Below are 20,350 nucleotides of genomic sequence, written 5' to 3'. Positions count from 1 at the left end.
AATTTGGAAGAGACGGGTATTTCTCGTGGTGCTAACCAAGTATCAGTTCAGCTCAGAAGTCTGACAAATGTGTCATACTTAATGTTTTAAAGGTGATATATTCATGTTTCTTTTAAAGTTTATATCCTTTCCACATTAAAATGATAGCAATTTACAGTTAAAATAATTTTGGAAATGAAGTTTTGTGTGTTCTAATAGTACTTACTGTATATGTGCATGTCTCTGTTTCAGGTGAATCATAAGCCAAGCTCTAAACCACTGCAGGTCTGACTTTGACAGTTGAGGCAAATTCAGTGACACATTCAAAGGTAAGTTATCAAAATTTACGAATTAATCTTTAGCCAAACATTATCTTTATTACCAAAAACAAGTTTATACTGCAGGAGTCAGCTCAACCAAACTTCTGCCATGACATCATTTTGACATATGAGAGTGACCTCTACACTAACATCAGCTTGTCTCCATGTCTCATCTTCAGGCTCCTGAAAACACCTGAGACTGACAGACACAGCTCTGGTTCGGCCTGATGCTCAAGGATGAGGACCACAGCCATAGATGTAAAGTGGTGAGAATCTGCGATGATCATGGCCTCCAATTTGAGCCCCATGCCAGACCCTACTTTTGTTTGGCCAGAAACTCAAAAACTAATTAAAAATATTGGATGTAGTTATCTGCCACTTAACACAGAAAACAATATAAGATTAAATCATTTTATTGCCTGTCTGACTTCTTGGCTGCACTGGTTGCTGTATAATCTTGCTGACCAGTTACTTTAAATAGTAATTATGTATTTTTATAAATATACTTTTATTTTATAAATTTTTGTTCTCACATTTCTACTGCTTTTGTGCTAATATGGGCTAAAACTTATTTCTTTACTTTTTCCTATGTTTCTGTTTAGAGCTAATGTGTTTTTTTTCTGTAAAGCTGCTTTGCAACAATGCAAAATTGTGAAAGGTATTAATATGTACAAATATATTGAATGTTGCATGACATTTAATGATGTGACCATAAGGAAATAAAAGTATTACTTGATTTACATGTCTTGCTTATTGTTTTTATAGGGTAAAACGGAAATAGAAAATCATAAAATCTATAAAAAATAGGTGAATTAATTAATACAAATACCTAAATTAAAACCCCTCTTGTTTTCTGATAGGGTTCTTTATAGCACCGCTGAGGTTCTATATAGCACTTTTCCAGGCAGGGTTCTTTATGGCACCTCATAAAAATGGTTCTATATAGCACCAAAAAGGGTTCTGCTATTGTTACAAGCCGAAGAACCCTTTTTTTGGTACTATTTAGAACCATTTTTCTTAAGAGTGTTCAGCTTCTCTTTAAATGTTTAAACGTAATAGACAGATATATTTAAAAAGGCTTAAACGTTTTATTAGAACTCTAAATACGAAGTGAATGCAGCTGGACACGTTTCTAAAAGTTTGTTAACTATGACCAGTACAATCAAATGTAATTAACTTTTTACTGGGTACTAAAAACTTGGTCTCAGACGAGAGAACCTGGGGTTGGCAGGTGTATTGGCAGTTAGGAGCTGGTATCGCTGGTTTCTGCCTGTTAGTCTGATTCTGTCTGGTTGTTGTTTGCATTAAACATGCAAAGCCGTTGCGAAACTGTGACCTTGACATTTCACAAGCTAAAGTGTCTTTTCATTTTCAGTCATATTTAGAAGATAATTGCCATATGGTCGCAGCCAATCCTTCACCGCAAATTAAATTTGGAACGGTTACTTGCAAACAACTGAAGCAGCCTCACTCAGGAAATGCTGAATGCTGCAGTTTTTGGTCTCTGCAGTGTACACATATTTGAGATATAAGCTACAGTTCAATGTTTTTTAAACATATCCACTAAACAAAATCAGCAGTTTCAATTCCATTAATATATCCTGTGGGTAAATAAGGTGCCCTTGGTTTAGTATTGACGTACTGCTACATCACATGTAACTGTCTACTTTTAATGCAATAACATTTCTGCTAGTATTTTAGATTTGGTATAAACTAGGGGTGTAACGATACACTCAGCTCACGATTCGGTACATATCTCGATGCTGGGTTGACGATACGATACGCATCTCTATGTTTTGAACAAAATTCAAAAATGAAACTGAAATTCAAATAAATTCAAAACAATTTCAGTAATTTATTTTGTTGCACGTACAACATAATAAAGAATTTTAACATTTTAAGGCTTAACTGAAATTAGAATTAAGATCAGTGTCAATTTTGACAGCAAATTTTGATTTAGTTTTAGTCATCCCAATTTATCATAGTTTTAGTCTATTTTTAGTCGACGAAATCTACATTATATTAGTCTACTAAAATCTATCTGGATTAACTAATTTAATTGGTGTAATTAAATGTTCCATACAAAGATTTAACGGTTTCGACATAAATTTACTTTACCTTGGAATTAAATGAAACCAGGTCATTACCTTTATTTTTCAGAAAAGTTGAGTAACTACTGGATATGCATTGTTGTAACACAGAGAATATTAGACCATGAACGACATGTAGCAGTTCATTCAGTCTCATTTTGACTCAATTGACTCGTTCGTTCAGTGAAGGGCGTGTTCGTTCAGTACATTCAACCAATGAAACGCTCTGACAGAGCTCACACTCAAGCGCTATTGGCTCGTGTCTCTTTGAAGCTGCGCTGTCTTTGCTTGAGACAGTAATGAATGAGAAAAATCTTTCAAAAAGACATAATACATAAACTGCATTACATTTCTTTAATCATGCAAATCACATACTTGTTTTTTAGCATGTCATTCGATCTTTTAATATACAGTACGACTCACTTCATCGCTTCTCTGATCAGAACAGCGCTGGTTTCTTTTGGCTTACTTTATGTTGCATATCACGTTATGCAGCAGCTCATGTTAGCGGATAAATTAACATTGGCATTTAAAAACATTTGTGCTGCCTTTGTAATGAGTTTCGGGGTGATTCGCCTGCAGTCACGCTTCAAGTTTGCTGTGTTTTAACGGCGATTGTGAAGGAAAATATGACGCTTTGTAAACCACTTGGAGACACAGATTGTGTCTTGTGCTTCTCTCTCTACCGCATGTGAAATAAGCACACGTGACATGCTGGCGCAGAGCAGGTAGCGTCTTGACCACTGAAGCATCATGAAATATCGTAATACGAAGTATTGTTACACCCGTAGTATAAACCAAAGTAATTTAGGGAAGTCTGCGCATTTGGCAGCCATGTTTGCAATGCCTCTGGGCAGCTATTTCAGTCTTATAGTTTAATAGGGGAAGACAGATACCTCTCAAATCGCTGGCTAAAATCACAATCAAATAACATATTAACAACCAACAATTAAACGTCAATTCACCTCTACCATGAATTTTGTTTCTTAAGCTCAAATTCTGCTAAAAATATATTTTTCGAGGTCATTCAACCATTGCACATGCACACAAGTTGGCAAGAGCCGCCTCACTAGTCTCTTTGCAGGGCCCCTCCCCAAAGAATCCTCAATCTTCTTTCTTTATTGGAAGGCAGGACTTCCTTCAGTAGTTCTCCTGTTTTCTGGCCTCCGTCGTGGTAGGACTCAGTTTCACATGATCCTCCATGCTCCCTCACTTGTCTCTAGTCTGCCGTCACCCACACTTGTACGAGTTCTCACTCATCACTGCAAAACCATTTTTACTTTCCCCATTGTTGTCTGGTCTCATTGCTGTAATGTTCTGTGTAGCTTATGTCGTATATGTTCTCTTTGTTTACTCACCTGTTGTAATTGACATAAATTTCTCCCTGCCCACTTGGTGGTAAATGCCTGACACCTATGGTCACAATACAGCGTCAGGACCAAACTAAAATCATTTGTAAAATCATTAAAAAAAGCAATTGACATCACATTGGCCAAAGTGGCTGTTGTTCAGTAACCAAAAATCTATATCATTGTTTCAGAATACTGTTATAGTGCAGTTAAAATGTGATGTTACAATATAATGGTGGTTCATGATGATAATGTAATAAAGGTGAAATCAATGAAAGCAAATAACTATATACTTAAGAGTTACCAATCTCTCAGCAGGCCATTCTCATGAATTGCGTATAAATAACACGCGCGTTGCATTATCGTGAAATACGTAGGCCAAAGTTCGATTTTGCGTGCATAAATATGCCTATTTTTGCATGCATATGATACGCCAATTTAGCGCGCGTGCATATTAACCGGCAATTTGTCTTATTAACCTGTCCCCTAACTCAAACCCTAAACCTAATGTTAGCGTGCTTGCATATTATAACCTCTACCCTAACCCAAACCCTAAACCTAACAGTATTATTTTAATTATTTCAGTGTTTCCTCTTCATGTACGTTTCAAAATATATATATATATATATATATATATATATATATATATATATATATATATATATATATATATATATATATATATATATATATATATATATATATATATATATATATATATATATATATATATATATATATATATATATATATATATATATATATATATATATATATATATATATATATATATATATATATATATATACATGACACAGACCCATTGTTGTGTGGCATAATGCGCTGACTTATTTACTGTATGTATAAGTTTTTTGTAATGTGCTTTTCTTACAATCAACATGCTATGCAGTGAATATATAATATTGATATAGTAATGTTAGGTAGTACAGTGGACTGTTTTAGCATGCGTTGATGCGCACTTCAAAAATTAAATGGTGATGGTACGCCATCCAGGCCTCTTTGATGTGCTATTTTCAATTTATTAATGATCTGGAACGCACTAATCTTAATCTTGCATACCGAAAAATAGAATGCAGAATGGGATTTAACCATAGTTTGGTTGAGCAGTCTAATGAGCCTTACTTTAGCTTCTCATGGAAAATGACACATGGAACATTCACAATAATAAAGAAAATAATAAAAAATAATAAATAAAAAATCTTCAGAGGTTTGTGGCACTGGTTTAAATTGCTCAAATTGAGTGCCCAAAATAACCCTTCTGAATCGCTGTTCAGAAAAGCTTTTTTTGTCTCAGCAGTGAATAATGACAAGGGTTCCTCACTTTGAGAAGATCTAGTTTCAGGAAGATACGGTTGGGTTGAGAGCTCCTGGGGCTCTGTTGGAAAGTCCTGGAAAAACACTTTCTTAACACCCTTTTCCTTTGAAGATATATATTGGATATGATGTCAGAACCCTTTTTGGGCTGCTAGGATGTGCCATATTTGTGGTGTTTGGAAAGATTAATGTTCTAGAGTATCTTTTCCGTTTGCTTTACGTAAATCATCTGTACAAGGTGAAAAAAGTGCCACGGCCAATAGTTGTGGAACATAATTGGATCGCTCTCTGTGCACTACAGTATGCTTCACTAGCCTCATACTTGGCATCTATTTAAATATGTAAAATAAGGACCAGGTTTTATGGGTGATGTTAATCTTATTGCCGGGGTAGAAGGCAGTTTGTCATTATTTGTGATTATGGCAGGCCAGAAATGTTTTTGTGTCCCTGAAAGCTGTCCTCGAGAATTTAACTAAGGTAATGTAGACTTCTTCTTACTCTCTCATGTCATTTACATCCTGTGTTATCTCTCTTCAGGTTTGGGCGAGCAATTTTCTTCCCAATGAACCGGCGCTGGCAGAAAGCTGTCAAAAAGACTTCCTGCAGAAGCACGGGGAGCCCATGCTAGTGCAGTATGCTCGAATGGAGGCGGAAGCACAGGTAATGCCTAGGCCTGAAACACAATTCATAGCATCTGTCAGCACAATAACTCCATATAAATAACACGACTGCCTGTAGATAGCTCGTAAGGGCTCTTTTGACCACACTGTGAGAATGCATTTGACAGGCCGCTGAAATGGATAGTGGTTGGTACGCTAACCCCTTAGCTGCTTAGGCTGGTCTGATTGATGTTTTTAGCAGGGATTTTAACTTGCCAGCTGGGCTGGGGGACAAGCTAAACCAGCTTAATCCAGCTAATACACGCAAAACACCTATTGATCATATAGCTTTTTTTCAGCAGGGAAGCAGTGGGTGGCACAGACCTATTTTAACATTGCATAAGGCTTAACAATGACTTGCCTATATTTACAATTTATTTATAATATGCTTTTCTTACACCCAATGTGCTATGCAGTAAATCTATAATATTGACAGTAATGTAGCAATGTAAAGGTTTCAGCAGTTTCGGCAAAAGGCCATCTTATTTGCTTACCACCTTGCATGAACGATGAAACAACTTAATGTTTCCAAACATTGTCATTGTTATAGAAAAGTATATACTTTTTAGTGTGTGGCAAAACAGTATGCACACATTGGGAGATACCATAAATATGAGAGTTACAACACTCACATATACCTCCATAGGAAGAATGGAATGCGGAAGTTGGCACAGACACTCCAAACATTGGAGTTCCAAACATTGCACTAAAGCCCATTCATTTCAGTGTCTCCCAAATGCATTTGCTGAAATAACTGCATGTTTTCACATTTTAACGAGTTTGCAGTTGAAATTAAATGTTAAAATTAAACACAAAGACTGATCTTATATTCACATTGCTCCCAAGATATAATGTTGTTATAAATGTAGTCGACGTAGTAATCAGTGTACACAATGTGCTAATATTTAGCAAAATGTATGCAAATACAGTTGCTGTTGTCTGTGCCACTAAAATCCATTTAAAAAGGTTGAAAACACGGATTTGTTTGGAACAATTGAGCGCTCCATGAACCACGTGACCACAGGGCAGTGAGATCGTGTGTCGTAACTCTCATATTCAACGGCTGGGACATACTAATGGGAGAAGGAAGTTACCTCTGTTTCCTAGATGACAGTGTTAAGTCATTGAAAAGTCATTCAGCCAGTGGTCTGTGGTCATGGCATATGAGACTAAGACAAGACTATATGTAAAAGCACAAGTACAGGTTTATTCGAATTAGTTGAGTCACTTTGAGGCGCGTCGTTGTAATGGGGGAGAGGTTTTATTTTCCAGCTCCAGTATTAGCCAGTGGTAGTTGAAAATTTGGATGGTACCCACAAATAATGCAGATCTACAGTTTTTGAGTTTTATTTAACGAGCACATTTCTTTTAGAAAAGGAATGTGCCTTTTTTAAACAGGAAGAGACAAAAAAGATGAGAATTTGAATGTCCATCATTTAGAATGTTAAACATCCCCCCATCCTTTATACGTTTGATAAAATATATTTTTTAATGCTTTTAGCTTTTAATGAGAATGTTGTGCTCATATCTGCAAGTTAAACCTTTTACTACGTTTGAATCCATTCCACGCAGATCCTCCACCCAACAAGTGTATAAAATGCAAATAAATGTCTGCATATTCAGTCCAGGTCGTTCTCTCGTGTTTGCAATGCCCCCCTTGTAAACTAGAATGTTGCCTCGCCCACTTTATCACGGTTTACAAGGGGGCGTTGGCGTCATTAGCATACGGGCCCAAATCTGGTTGTGTTGTTCTTGTCACCTGGGCCCTGATCATTATAGTACGCCAGCCAAGTATGCTGATGGCATGTCGAATCAGCAGGGAAAAGCTGAGCACACACGCATGATTCAGCTGCTCGCATAGGTCCGTGCATTTCGCTAGCCAAGCATGAAAAGCGTAGAGAAAAAACCTTGCATTATCATGATGAAGGAGATGTTACTTTAAATCATATGTAATCAAGTAAAGGACCAGGAGAAAAGATAAATATGTTTGCTTTGAGACAAGGAGGCGGTTTTGGGAATTTACTGCAACTGTCATTTTAATGAACACATTCTAAAATTGGCTTGTGTTTATGTTAATGTATATATCCTGATCTGAATTAAGTCCTTAAATTCTGCTCAAGTATCTGTTGGTTAAAGGTCAAAGCTTGGCGGCACCACCATACAATTAAAAGCGGCATCTGTGTTAAGTTTGGGGCCCCAGGCATACGGAGGGCCCCTTGCTGACCACAAGTAATGAACTGCAGCAGTGCTCCTTTGTTTACATGACATATATCCAAAATGGTATGTGGGATTTACAATAAATCATGTAAAACAAATCTCTTGTTTTCTCCATGGTGTCTTTTGAACTTTTCAAAGCGAAGTTCTTTCAACCATTCTGTGATTAATAATTCATACTTCATAGCTTAAATCATACCTCAAGGCCCCAAAAATTTTAAACCTGACCCTAATCAAAAGTTCAGTGTTCTTTTGTTACATACACATTTGTGCAATAGGAGTCAAATGTAGCAATTTATTCCGAAATGTACCATTGAGCCCAAAGGATTCACTTTTAAACTGACGTAATGTTACGTTTAGTTCAGTTTCCCTATCCATTTCAGTATTCAGATGATTTAACAAGTGCCATGCAGCTTGATGTTTCAGTCACTATTCTGTCATAAATTGCACGTTTTGGCTGCTTCTATATTCCATCAGATATTTCCCAGTGCACAGTCCGTCAGTCAAGCATCCTTCATTCTCCTCATTCCCGAATACATTCTCCTTGCTTTTATCGGTAAACGTTGCACATGCTTCTTTAAGGGCTCTGGCTGTTTCAGAAATCCCTTGGCTCAGATCGCAAAACCCAGACAGAGATTATGAATACTGTTGTGGAATTTTAAGTGCAATTGCAGTGAGAAAAACAGTATCAGTCTTATTGGCTGAATCTCATGAGAACTCATGTCACATTTCACCAAAATCACACAAAATTTGCATAGCACATGCTCCAGAATCATAGTCTCCATAATCTTGTTAATTCATTGCATAGAAAACGATTTCAAGTCAATGTCTGCCACAGCCGGATGCAAAAGCCCCCGAAGTCATTTTGTTCATCTTTAATAAATGCTGATCCATCGTGTTATTATATCCAGGACAGCCACATTTCACTTTGGCTTCCTTTGCTGGGTGGGAAGTCTTCTGTTGTCATGATCATATCAGAGGAAATGGCAATGACTCATCACATCTGCACCACAGGGCTCCCCTCACCGACCTGGGATTTCCTATTATCAAGGAACGACTCCGGCTGACAGGGCCCCTATTTAGTCGCTCATGTCTGGGCAGTGGGGGGTCAGTCAAAATGTGCCGACCAGCTGGAGGCAAAATTCACCATACTGTTCCTGCGATCTAGTCTCATGTACTGAATCACTAACTCTCTGCTGCTCATCTTCTCAAAGCTTGTGTGTCATTTTGAAATGGGAATATATAAATATGGTCCAGGCATTCAATTACAGCAAACAGAATTGTGTCTGACTGGATAATTTTCCCCTTGGGCATATAATAAGCTTTGTGTGAGACAACTTTTATGATATGACTTTACTGTTTCACATAGAAATGCATTACAATAAAAAGAAACATGCGGTTCCTATCAAAAATGCTAAATGTGCTTTTAGAAAGGATAAGACTTGACAAAAAAACATAAATCCTGGTCATGCTGCAGTTTATTTTTGTCAAGAAAAACCCATTCAGGCGGAAACATGTTTAGAGGCGGATGAATCTGGAAACAATTTTAACATTAAAAACCAAACTATACAGTTGTGTTCAATGATATCTCATGTACTGGTTGCGTTACACCCCAAACAAAACTGTTGAATTTCAAGAGTTTTATAAACATATTTCAACACCCAAATCAGCGTATCTATGCCATCACAAGCAGCTTTTTATGCAACACTGAATGGAGTTCATTGAAATCTACTTGTAACCAACTCCCACCTAGCTGAATGTCATCTTTTGCCATCTGTAGACCTTCGCAAAGTCTGGATCCTCCATACCCTTGAGTAGTTCAAAGGTCCCTTGTGATTTTAATAATTCATTTGCAAGTAATAAGCAGAGTCTTGATGCTGACTTTTCACACTCTTTTCCTCACTGACTTCCCATTGGCAATGGATTGCTTTCGTTTTCGTTTGATCTTACCTCAAATCATAGCTGTGGCTCTGTGAACTTTGTCTACACTGCCTGCCAAACCAGGATGAAGACGCTGAACAGACACCTCATATTTGGAAGGCTGGTATTTGGCTACATATTCTGTTTCAGCTCTTGGCAAGCCCACAAGTCTGTGAAAAGAAGTGGAACCCTGCTAGGCAAGGCCAGTTTCCATTTAGGTTGTAGTTTTTCTGTTTCTAGCGGACAGTGAGCGCTTGAACCCATTTTGACAGGGCGTGGGGTGTGGGTAAGACTGAAAGACAGGGTCATGCTGGGACCTTTACTGTCTATTGTATCTTTATCAGCGTGGGAACCTCAATAGGCTTTCACAAGTCATTAAAGAAGGGTCAATGAACCTGTCTATAAGTTGTGTGAATAGGCTATCAATATATGTTTAGAGAGGAATGAAACACTTGGGCTTAATATTTACAAATGATAAAGAATTTGTAACTTAGTAACCTTGACTGAACAGAAAAGAATTGTAAAGACTGGTTGATCAATGGGAAGGGCCGGGTATACTTACCGCGTCCGTCTCGCGCACAAATTCCATCATGATTACATGAAAAGATGGTAGATACATGTAATAAAAGCTTATTTTGTACAGCAGGTTTACCTTTTCAAAATATGTGAAGTAGTATTTACAGATCTCAACATCCAGATAGTTGTCTTTGCTCTCAAAGTAGCGATGATGGGACCAAGCACTACTGCGCCAATCCTACTATGCATGGTGGTGTATGTGCACCTAAATGGGTAAATGTACTGTATGTGGGCTATTTTAGCGTCCGTCACACTTTCTGTTGTCAGGTTTGACGAGGACTCACAATGGCCACACGATTTAAACCCTGTGATCATACATGTTCAGGTTTGATCGATTGGATTGATACATTTAGATGATGCAAGACACTTTCACTTTCCTCCACAATCATTTCTAAACGTTTGCCCATGTCTAAGAGGCATGAAATTTGGCACACGCATCATACTAAAAGCCTCAAAAACACCTAAATATAGTATGGCAACACTATTTAAGATATCTCAAAGCCTTTCACAATTTCACATCAGCCTTGTCTCTACATTATTCTGACCAAGACTGATGTGACTTGGGTAAACTAAGTCTTTTGTAAGAGGCACACTTCCTGCTGCCAGTCTGTGGTGGTTCTATGATTGAGACAAACAATAGCAACATCAATGTGATCAGATCCCATGACGAAACACTTAAGTTTGATCCAAATCACCCAATACTGTATATGCAGTAGCTACAGTATAAGATACTTTCTGTTTCTCCTTTTCACCGTAAATGTATTGCCTCGCCATGGCAACATTGTTTGAGATTTTAAAAATCTGTTCGCCATTTAGCCTCTTTAGTTGTCCTGGCTTCATGTTGACCAAGCTTGGTTACAATCACATGAATCCCCTTGGAAGAGTTTTTTTTTAAGTTCACAGCTTGCAATGGTCCAAAAATGCTCTGTTGTGAATGACACACTTTCTGTTGCTAGTTGGTCACACTTGTGTGTCAACCTTTGCCCGGGCCTAATGGTCAGCAACTTGATGTCTGTGCCAAGTTTTACAAGTTTTTAAGCATGTTGAGGGCCCTGAAAGCTTACAAAAAAACAAAGGGGACCTATGGCCCTTACACAACCAAGCAAGGTTAACAGTGGCAAATCCTCTAATGAGAAAAAATTGACATTATATCAATGTTGTCAGGGCGAGTTTGGAAAATTATGTGAATAATCAAGTAATTTTAAACTGTCTGGGTTACATTTAACATATTGTTTTGCATAGGTGGCACTTTAACAATGACATGATTTCATGATTGTAATCAGAAGCCCCCATCATTATCCCTGTAAAATTTGACGCTGATCAAACCAAAAATCACAGTTATGTTAACTTCTTGTTTGTAGAATGTTATGACCTATAAATCAATTTTCCTCCATTATGTCCTTTTCCAAATCATAGGTGTGTTCAACTTCATGCGGCGCAACACAAAATCATGTCTAATATTCTCATAATAAAATGTGAAATAGTAGCAGTAGCATCTAGCACACCACTGTAGTTGTTTCTATCCAGCCACTGCATTTATAACGTACAGTTAAAAAACTATGTCGTCTTTGATTTGTGAATCACTTTGAATTGATTTCCATCGGCAGTGGAGGTAAAGACAATACATATTGTGCCTTTAAACTATTTTTAACACATTGCATACATATGCTGTGTACCAGATGACTAAATCAGTGACTTAAAATCCAATTGAACTATTCAGACTGAGGCACATTCCCCAAAGGTTTTTTAATAATTTCTAACCACATACAGATGCCTTTTGGATTGGGTTTGCCTAAATGATTTTGTTATTAAGACTACTTAACACCTTAACAGACTGACGTAGGGAACTTAGAAGGGTACTTGTCTAAACAAAGTTGATTGGGGAAATCTTGCAGGATTTTCATGCCCAATAGTCTTTAGGGTTTACAGAAAACATTGTTGGTTCTGTTGTCAGAAATAACTGAAAAAAGTGATTATCTCTAGTAAAAGAAACTACAGCTAATAAATGCACAGGCTCAGAAAAACCGAACAGTGAACTGATTTGATGAATCTCAGTTTCTGCTGCGACTTGCAGATGGAAGAGACTGATTCTGGTGTGCTTCATTTATAATGCTTCCTATAGTGTTTTCTATTCGTCTCACATGTTTACTACGTGCACTTCACTAAATACTTATTTTTAGCTGTGGACCTGAAAAAATGACCGTGGAATGCAAGAGAATTAAACATCGCAACTCTGAAATGAAAATATGGTTATACAAATAAAACAGTTAGAAGTAAGCCATTTAGGTAGCCTTTTGACTATTGTCAAAAATATTTTTTTTCGCATAATTTTTCCCTCTGACCTATAGTTTCTTAAGAATAACCTGACCTATAGTTTCTTATAGTAATTTTACACTCTGTTTCAGATGCTTAGAATGAAACAGACTGATTTATATGGAAGAGTTCACCCAAACATTCTCTCGTGAATTACTCACCCTCATGCCATCCCAGGTTGTATTAGTCTGAACACAAAGAATTGTATATACAAATGCCATCAAAGATTGAATCAATGATTCAAGATTTCAAGTTGAATCAATGTGCCAACAAATTTGATTTTATTGTGTTTATTATATTTTACAAAATAAACCCCACATATTTGTTTATACACACATCTATTGTTGCTCTGCAGGCATTTATTAAACCAATAAACTCATTCATCTGGGATGGCATGAGGGTGATGAATTGATTATTTAAATTTTTAGGTTAAATATTTCACATTCCACAAGACAAATGACATATGATATCAATAGCATTACATCACAAGAGCCCAGATAGCCCCACTGGCTGTCTACAGTCCAGTAACTATGCATGTTGCACACAAAAGTTGACCAAAATTGTTCACATTAAAAAAAAACAGTATTTACGTTTATACTACAGTTCTTTCTAGTTCTCGAATCTGATTGGCTGAGAGCCATGCAATATTCCACCAGTATCACCACGGAAACCGCTTCACCATTTGTATCACTCTGCCACTAAGCTAAGTCGGATTAATGAAACAAAAGTAAAAAATGCACATTTGTCTCTTAGAGCAATTCACAGCTATTACAGTAGGTGGCGGTATGCACCTGAACAAGTTGGTTGCGACCCGCCATAAAAACCGAGAGAGAGAGAACTTGGTAATGTAAACTAGCGCATGTTTACATTAAAAAACAACAGAAAGTGCCACGATGCAATGAAAATAACGCATTCTCCGTGAGTGTCCTTTTACAGTCTTTCATTCACAGGCACGTCCTGTCTCATTATTTCTCACTTATAACTTCACTAAAGCAGCACTGCGCTAATCTAAAAGATGTGACAATTTGGAATTAGTATTTCCTTTAAAAATTAGACAATTTCCTTTAAAAATCAGAGGGTTTTAAAGACACTCCAATGTTGTATCTGATTTATCTACACACTTGTCGAACTGTTGTACAATGGCAATATGGCTCTTGTAGTTGTGTGAAAGGGCTCTATATCAGTAGCTGTGATTTCCTCTGACCTAATTACAGCCATGCTGATATAAAGCACTATCACACTCCTACTCGATATTGCATGAAAATATTTTTTAAGGTTTGCTTCAACAAACTTGCGAAAGCAGGGCTTCATGAAACTCATGTTTCTCTCTGGTCGCACTGGTGCGACCCACTTTCTCAGTTGGTCACACCAACTTACAATTTGTTCGCACCCATCATAATGACCTTGCATAATGACCTCAGTTGATGTATCGTTCTGTTAATTTGTCACACTGTCTTTTAAAATAGTTGGATATAGAACGCTTCATATTTGCGCTTTAACACTTGCGAGCCCAATAAATCCAAAATAAATGCAAAGAAACTTTGTGTTTGTTATTTTATACAGTTTTATATTCAAGTGATATATTTGCTATGAAATGATCTGACACAAATATAACCTGTCACTCTTCACAATCCTCTTTTATTGCCCTCTTTGCAAAAAGCTGTATTTTTGCCACTGGCCTTCTTTATTTTTACCAAATAAAATGAAATAAAATTAGCTAGCTCAAAACTCAAAAGTAACTCAGAACTAAATTATTATATACTGTATGTACTTTATTACTACACATTGTCATAAATAAACTTTAAATACTAAATCTTACAAACCACTCTTGTTAAATGGTCTAAGCACGCTTGTGTTTTGGGGTGTTTTGAGCGACTGATTTGATGGGTTTAGACAGTGAGACTTGTGAGTTCAGTGTTTGACATAGAGTTGTTTCAACAAAATGAATCGGTTCAAATGAGTCATTACGTCGCGAATCGGACATTAGCGGACATTGACGCGCTGTTTGTTATTTACAGCTGTTAGGACATCGCAAAAGATAGAAGTTAACAAGGAAAACACTTAATTGGATAGAATGTTTCCTTTATGTTGGCTGCATGTGCGGAACACTTGTCAGGGAAGAAAAGGCAACATGTTTTAATTTGAGCACATTCACACCCAGCTGTCATTCAGGTAAAAATATTCTCAAAATGCGCCACCTGAAACATTGATTATGACTTCCGACCTTGCTTTTGATTAACGTGTGAAGGAGAGAGACAGTTCAGAAACCGACCCATTTGCGAGCATTTTGGTCGCAGTGTAGAGCCCTGGAAAGATAATGTTGTTAGTTGCACGTTGCAAGATATTTACGCAGGATTGTATGTATTATCTACTTTGTTAACACTTTTCAGCTATGTTCGTGAAACAATAACAATTCTGAATACAAAGTCTACACAGCACTTACACAGCCGTGAAAAAAATAAAGACACCATTTCAAAATTATGTTGGGTTTTTCTGAATTTACTTTTTATAGGTATGTGCTTAGGTAAATTTATATATTTTTTTCATTCTGTGAACTACCAATATTTCTCCCAAATTTCAAACAAAAATATTCTATGTGGAACTATTAGGAAATGCCAATGGTCATATTCTATCGCTGTTCTTCAAACCTTTTCAGGTATTTTCATGAAAATAAAGTATATTTATAATGATGATGTTTGACGGGTGTTGCTTTTTCAAATGCACGTTATAAACGACTTGATTTTACATTGAGCAGTACTTCCTACTGATCAAAGAGCCGTAGTTTACGGAAGAGCTGTGCATAAAACACAGAATCGAAGCCTAGACAGGTATAATTAGTGTGAATCGCGATGTATATCGCCCCAGCCCTGCTGATGAGAGATGAATGATGTGAGATCCACTGCTTTACACCCATTGATAGTCGCTCACGAAAGTTGCTCATCATTTGCCTAAAGTTGATGCTGGAAGTCATTAGCTACCAGCAGTGTGAATGGATCTTTACATGTCCGTCTTTTGGTATAAGTTGGCCATTTTTTGCCAGAAAATGAACCATATTCTATGGAGAGTGTCAAATATAATAAAGTTGTTCTTCTGTGATATGACTCTTTGAAGTCACGTCTGATTGACCATATGCTTCATAATAGGGACGGGAACATGATGGACCTGTTGTTTCAGCAGTGACTCATTAGACTAATTAACTTTTTAATAGCACAGATTGAAGCGGTCTCGGATGCCCCTATTATTAGCTGAGAAAGTGATGAACCACTTTCTTCAATTTATATCTGTGCTCGCAATGAAGATGTTTAAAATTTCACCTCTGTTGTCTTCAGGGGATCCTGAAAGACATAAATTATATCGGCACAACTTGTTTGTGATGTGTGCTGCTGTAATTTGCAGCAGGCTCAGGCCCTGAGAAGGAAAATGGCTTTTTATTGCCCCACTGAGTAATGGAAACAATTCCATTAGCGAGGGCAATATCTTTGTTTGCTCCTTATTGTGGAGAGTTTGTCACGTTCTCGTCTTTATTGTGTTCGGAGCTGGATACTCGAGAACAATTAAATGCATAAAAGAAAGTCTTGTCTCTGCTCAGTGGAGGTTGAGCGGAAAGCAGTGCAGAAATAAAGAACATCGTGCACAAGACCTTGACTACCACAAGTGCGATGTTTCAAAATTAATTATGGTGCAAGAGAACGGGCTGTTTACGCCAAACATGTTCTCGTTTTTTTGTAATTGTTGTCCACATAAACTTATTTTGTGGTGCTAAATTTTAAAGCTGTTGCCCACACGTCACTGCATCTCGCACCACAAACGTTTAATTTTGAGGATGTCAGTGTCAGTTACACTTAAAACTTGATTTGAGACACATGTATTCTATTCACAGCCCCTAAGAGCAAAAGAAGAAAAAGAAGTGTAATATATATATATATATTAGTGCTGTCAATCAATTAAAAAAATTAATCGGATTAATCACACATTTTCTGTGATTAATCACAATTAATCACACATAACAATAATATTTTAAAATATACTTTTACATTTTAATAATTTCACATTTAATCTTCAAATTGATGTTGAAACGTCTCGGTTACGTTTGTAACCTCGGTTCCCTGATGGAGGGAACGAGACGTTGTGTCGAACCGACAGATGGGGTTCGTCCTTGAGAACCAATCGTTTCCGACTACTTAGAATAGGCCAATGAAAATTGGCAAATGATATTTGCATGCCGGACTCCGCCCCGGACATCCGGGTATAAAAGGGAGACGGCGTGCATCATTCATTCACCTTAGTTCTGAGGAGCCTGAGACCTCTCACGACTGCTGCAGAGGACAGCACGTGTTGTGGCAAGAGGACACAACGTCTCGTTCCCTCCATCAGGGAACCGAGGTTACAAATGTAACCGAGACGTTCCCTTTCTGTCGGTCTCTCGACGTTGTGTCGAACCGACAGATGGGGTTCGTCCTTGAGAACCAATCGTTTCCGACTACTTAGAAAAGGCCAATGAAAAATGAAATTTGCATGCCGGACTCCGCCCCGGACATCCGGGTATAAAAGGGAGACGGCGTGCATCATTCATTCACCTTTTGTTCTTCGGAGCCTTCGGTTATGAAGATCTTCTCTTGCTGCTTAGCAAAAGCTTCACATTGCCGGTTCTACGACGTGGTGCAGCGGACTGTCCCTTCCTGCAGCGACTTCCCCTGGGCATCTCGGCTGTTACAGAGGTGTTCGAGCCATTCTAAAAGAGCTAATTTCTCCAGCGTGGCATGTCCCGCTGTTCTCTTGGGTGCGGTGTCCTCATCGAGGAAGGGGACAAGCACGATGTCTGTGTCAGGTGTTTGGGGGTCCAACACGCTGAGGCAGCCTTCGTGGACTCATCTTGCCCGCAATGCGGGCAGATGGTCATAGAGACGTTGCGGTCACGGGTGGCTGTCTTCCGATCCCGACGACTCTTTGCAGCCCCCCCCCCCAAGGGGGGGCGAGCTCAGGAGGAGGCGGATGTCAGCCATGCTTTCCCGGGCCGCCGTGTGCATTGTGCACTCCGGTGCCTCTCCGCCTGCGCTCACGGTTGGACACATGGTTCTTGGGCTCTGAGCGCGACTCCAAGCCGCGCCCAACCCCGGTTCCGTTCTTCCCGGAAGTGCATGAGGAACTGACAAAGACGTGGAATGCCCCTTTCTCGGCACGTACACGTCAAACCGGTTCCGTCGCTCTCTCTTCCCGCGATGGTGGGGCAGCTAAGGTTTACTTCGACGTGCCCCAGGTGGAACGTGCAGTCGCAGTGCACCTGTACCCGCAGGCGGCATCCACCTGGAGAGGTCGAACGAAACTCCCGTCCAAGGCGTGTAGGACTTCGGCATCGCTGGTATCGAAGGCCTACGCTGCTGCGGGCCAATCTGCCTCCTCTCTCTACGCCATGGCCATCCTGCAGGTCCACCAGGCCAAGGCGTTGAAAGAGATCCACGAGGGTAAGACCTCAGGGAGAGGGGTGTGAGGGTACTCAACTATCTCGACGACTGGCTTATTTTGGCACACTCGCGAGATCTGTTGTGTGCACACAGGGACCTGGTGCTCCGGCACCTAGATCGATTGGGACTACAGGTCAACCGAGAGAAGAGCAAGCTCTCCCCTGTGCAGTGCATCCTCTATCTTGGTATGGAACTCAACTCTGTCACCATGACAGCGCGACTGTCCACAGTACGCGCCCAGTCGGTGTTGAACTGCCTGGATCATTTCACGCAGTCAGCGGTTCCCCTGAAATTATTTCAGAGGCTCCTGGGACACATGGCATCCTCGGCAGCGGTGATACCTCTCGGGTTGATGCACATGAGACCGCTCCAACACTGGCTCCAGAGTCGAGTTCCCTGGAGAGCGTGGCACACCGGCAGCAGGCGGATGGTGATTATGCCTCGCTGCCGACGCACCCTAACCCCTTGGTCTTCTATGACCTTCCTTCAGGCAGGGGTACCCCTAGGGCAGGTTACGAGGCATGTCGTGGTGACAACAGACGCCTCCCTGCAGGGTTGGGGTGCAGTGTGCAACGGGCACGCAGTGTCGGGGCTTTGGACGGGCCCCCGCCTGCGCTGGCATATCAATTGCCTAGAGTTGTGGTCTGTGCTACTCGCACTGAAGAGGCTGCAGCCTCTCGTGCAGGGCAAGCACGTGCTGGTCCGGTCGGACAGCACTACTGCAGTTGCGTATATCAATCGTCAGGGTGGCGTTCGCTCACTGCAGTTAACACGACTCGCCCGACGCCTCCTCCGGTGGAGTCAGCAGGTGACCCGCTCCCTGCGTGCCACTTATATCCCAGGCGACCTGAACCAGACAGCCGATGCGCTCTCTCGTCAGTCTACGCCTCGCGGAGAGTGGCGACTCCACCCCCGCGCAGTCCAGCTCATTTGGGTGCAGTTCGGGCAGGCCCAGGTAGACCTGTTCGCCTCCCTCGAAACCACCCATTGCCCGCTTTGGTACTCTCTGACCGAGGGACCCCTCGGCACGAATGCCCTAGCGCATAGCTGGCCGCGGGACAAGCGGAAGTACGCCTTCCCCCCAGTGAGCCTCATTGCACAGACCCTGTGCAAGGTCAGGGAAGAGGAGCAGCAAGTGTTACTCGTTGCGCCACACTGGCCCAACCGTACTTGGTTCTCGGAGCTAATGCTCTTGACGACAGCTCCCCCCTGGCCGATTCCCCTGTCGAAGGACCTGCTTTCCCAGGGGAAGGGCACGTTATGGCATCCCAGGCCAGACCTCTGGAACCTCCATGTCTGGCCTCTGGACGGGACGAGGAGATCCTGAGTGGTCTGCCCCCAGCGGTGGTAGCTACCATTTCTCAGAGTAGGGCACCTGCCACTAGGCGACTGTACGCCTACAAGTGGCGCCTCTTCTCGACCTGGTGTTCTTCTCGAGGAGAAGACCCACGGAGTTGTGCGATCGGGTCCGTGCTGTCCTTCCTACAAGAGAGACTCGAGACTAACCTCTCCCCCTCCACACTGAAAGTGTATGTAGCCGCCATTGCTGCTCATCACAACTCATTTGCTGGGTAGTCTCTATGGCAGCACGACCTTGTCATTAGGTTCCTAATGGGCGCGAGGAGGCGCAATCCGCCTCGTCCGCGCTCCATACCCTCTTGGGACCTGGATGTAGCCCTGACAGGTCTCACCAGGCCCCCCTTCGAGCCCCTAGGGGATGCCTCTCTTCCTCATCTCACGATGAAGACGGTTCTCCTTATGGCGCTGGCCTCCATCTGCCTAGAATTCGGACCCAGGGATTCTCACGTTATCCTGAGACCTCGGCCCGGCTACGTGCCCAAGGTTCCCACCGCTCCCTTTTGGGACCAGGTGGTGAACTTACAGGCGCTCCCCACTGGGGAGGAAGACCCAACCCCGTCCGTGTTGTGTCCAGTACGCGCGCTGCGACTTTACTTAGACCGCACACAGAGCTTCAGGAGCTCGGATCAGCTCTTTGACTGTTTCGGAGGTCAGCAGCAGGGGAGAGCTGTCTCCAAGCAGAGGTTGGCCCACTGGATTGTGGACGCTGTCAAGGCAGCTTACCAATCCCTAAATCGCCCGTGCCCCCTAGCAGTGAGGGCCCACTCCACCCGG

General features: G+C 40.7%; 2 protein-coding genes across 7 annotated transcripts in view; both read left to right on the top strand.

Annotated features, from left to right (window-relative positions):
• Positions 1-20,350, top strand: part of galt (galactose-1-phosphate uridylyltransferase) — a 161,480-nt gene that overhangs the window by 35,607 nt on the left and 105,523 nt on the right. For all 6 annotated transcript variants that reach the window (XM_057320543.1, XM_057320541.1, XM_057320544.1 and 3 more), the window contains one exon: positions 5,611-5,733. In XM_057320543.1, coding sequence (XP_057176526.1) covers positions 5,611-5,733 — 123 coding nt within the window. The remainder of the gene's footprint in view (positions 1-5,610; positions 5,734-20,350) is intronic.
• Positions 17,262-19,360, top strand: LOC130545787 (uncharacterized). The gene is made up of 2 exons (XM_057320548.1): positions 17,262-18,859; positions 19,143-19,360. Exon 1 carries the CDS (start codon positions 17,638-17,640, stop codon positions 18,241-18,243), a length of 606 nt encoding a protein of 201 aa, XP_057176531.1. The 5' UTR covers positions 17,262-17,637; the 3' UTR covers positions 18,244-18,859; positions 19,143-19,360.

Source organism: Triplophysa rosa, linkage group LG22 (genome assembly GCF_024868665.1).
Source record: "Triplophysa rosa linkage group LG22, Trosa_1v2, whole genome shotgun sequence".
NCBI classification, from domain to species: Eukaryota; Metazoa; Chordata; class Actinopteri; order Cypriniformes; family Nemacheilidae; genus Triplophysa; species Triplophysa rosa.
The sequence above is the reverse complement of the archived record's forward strand: the minus strand, read 5'-3'. Positions and strand labels throughout refer to the sequence as shown.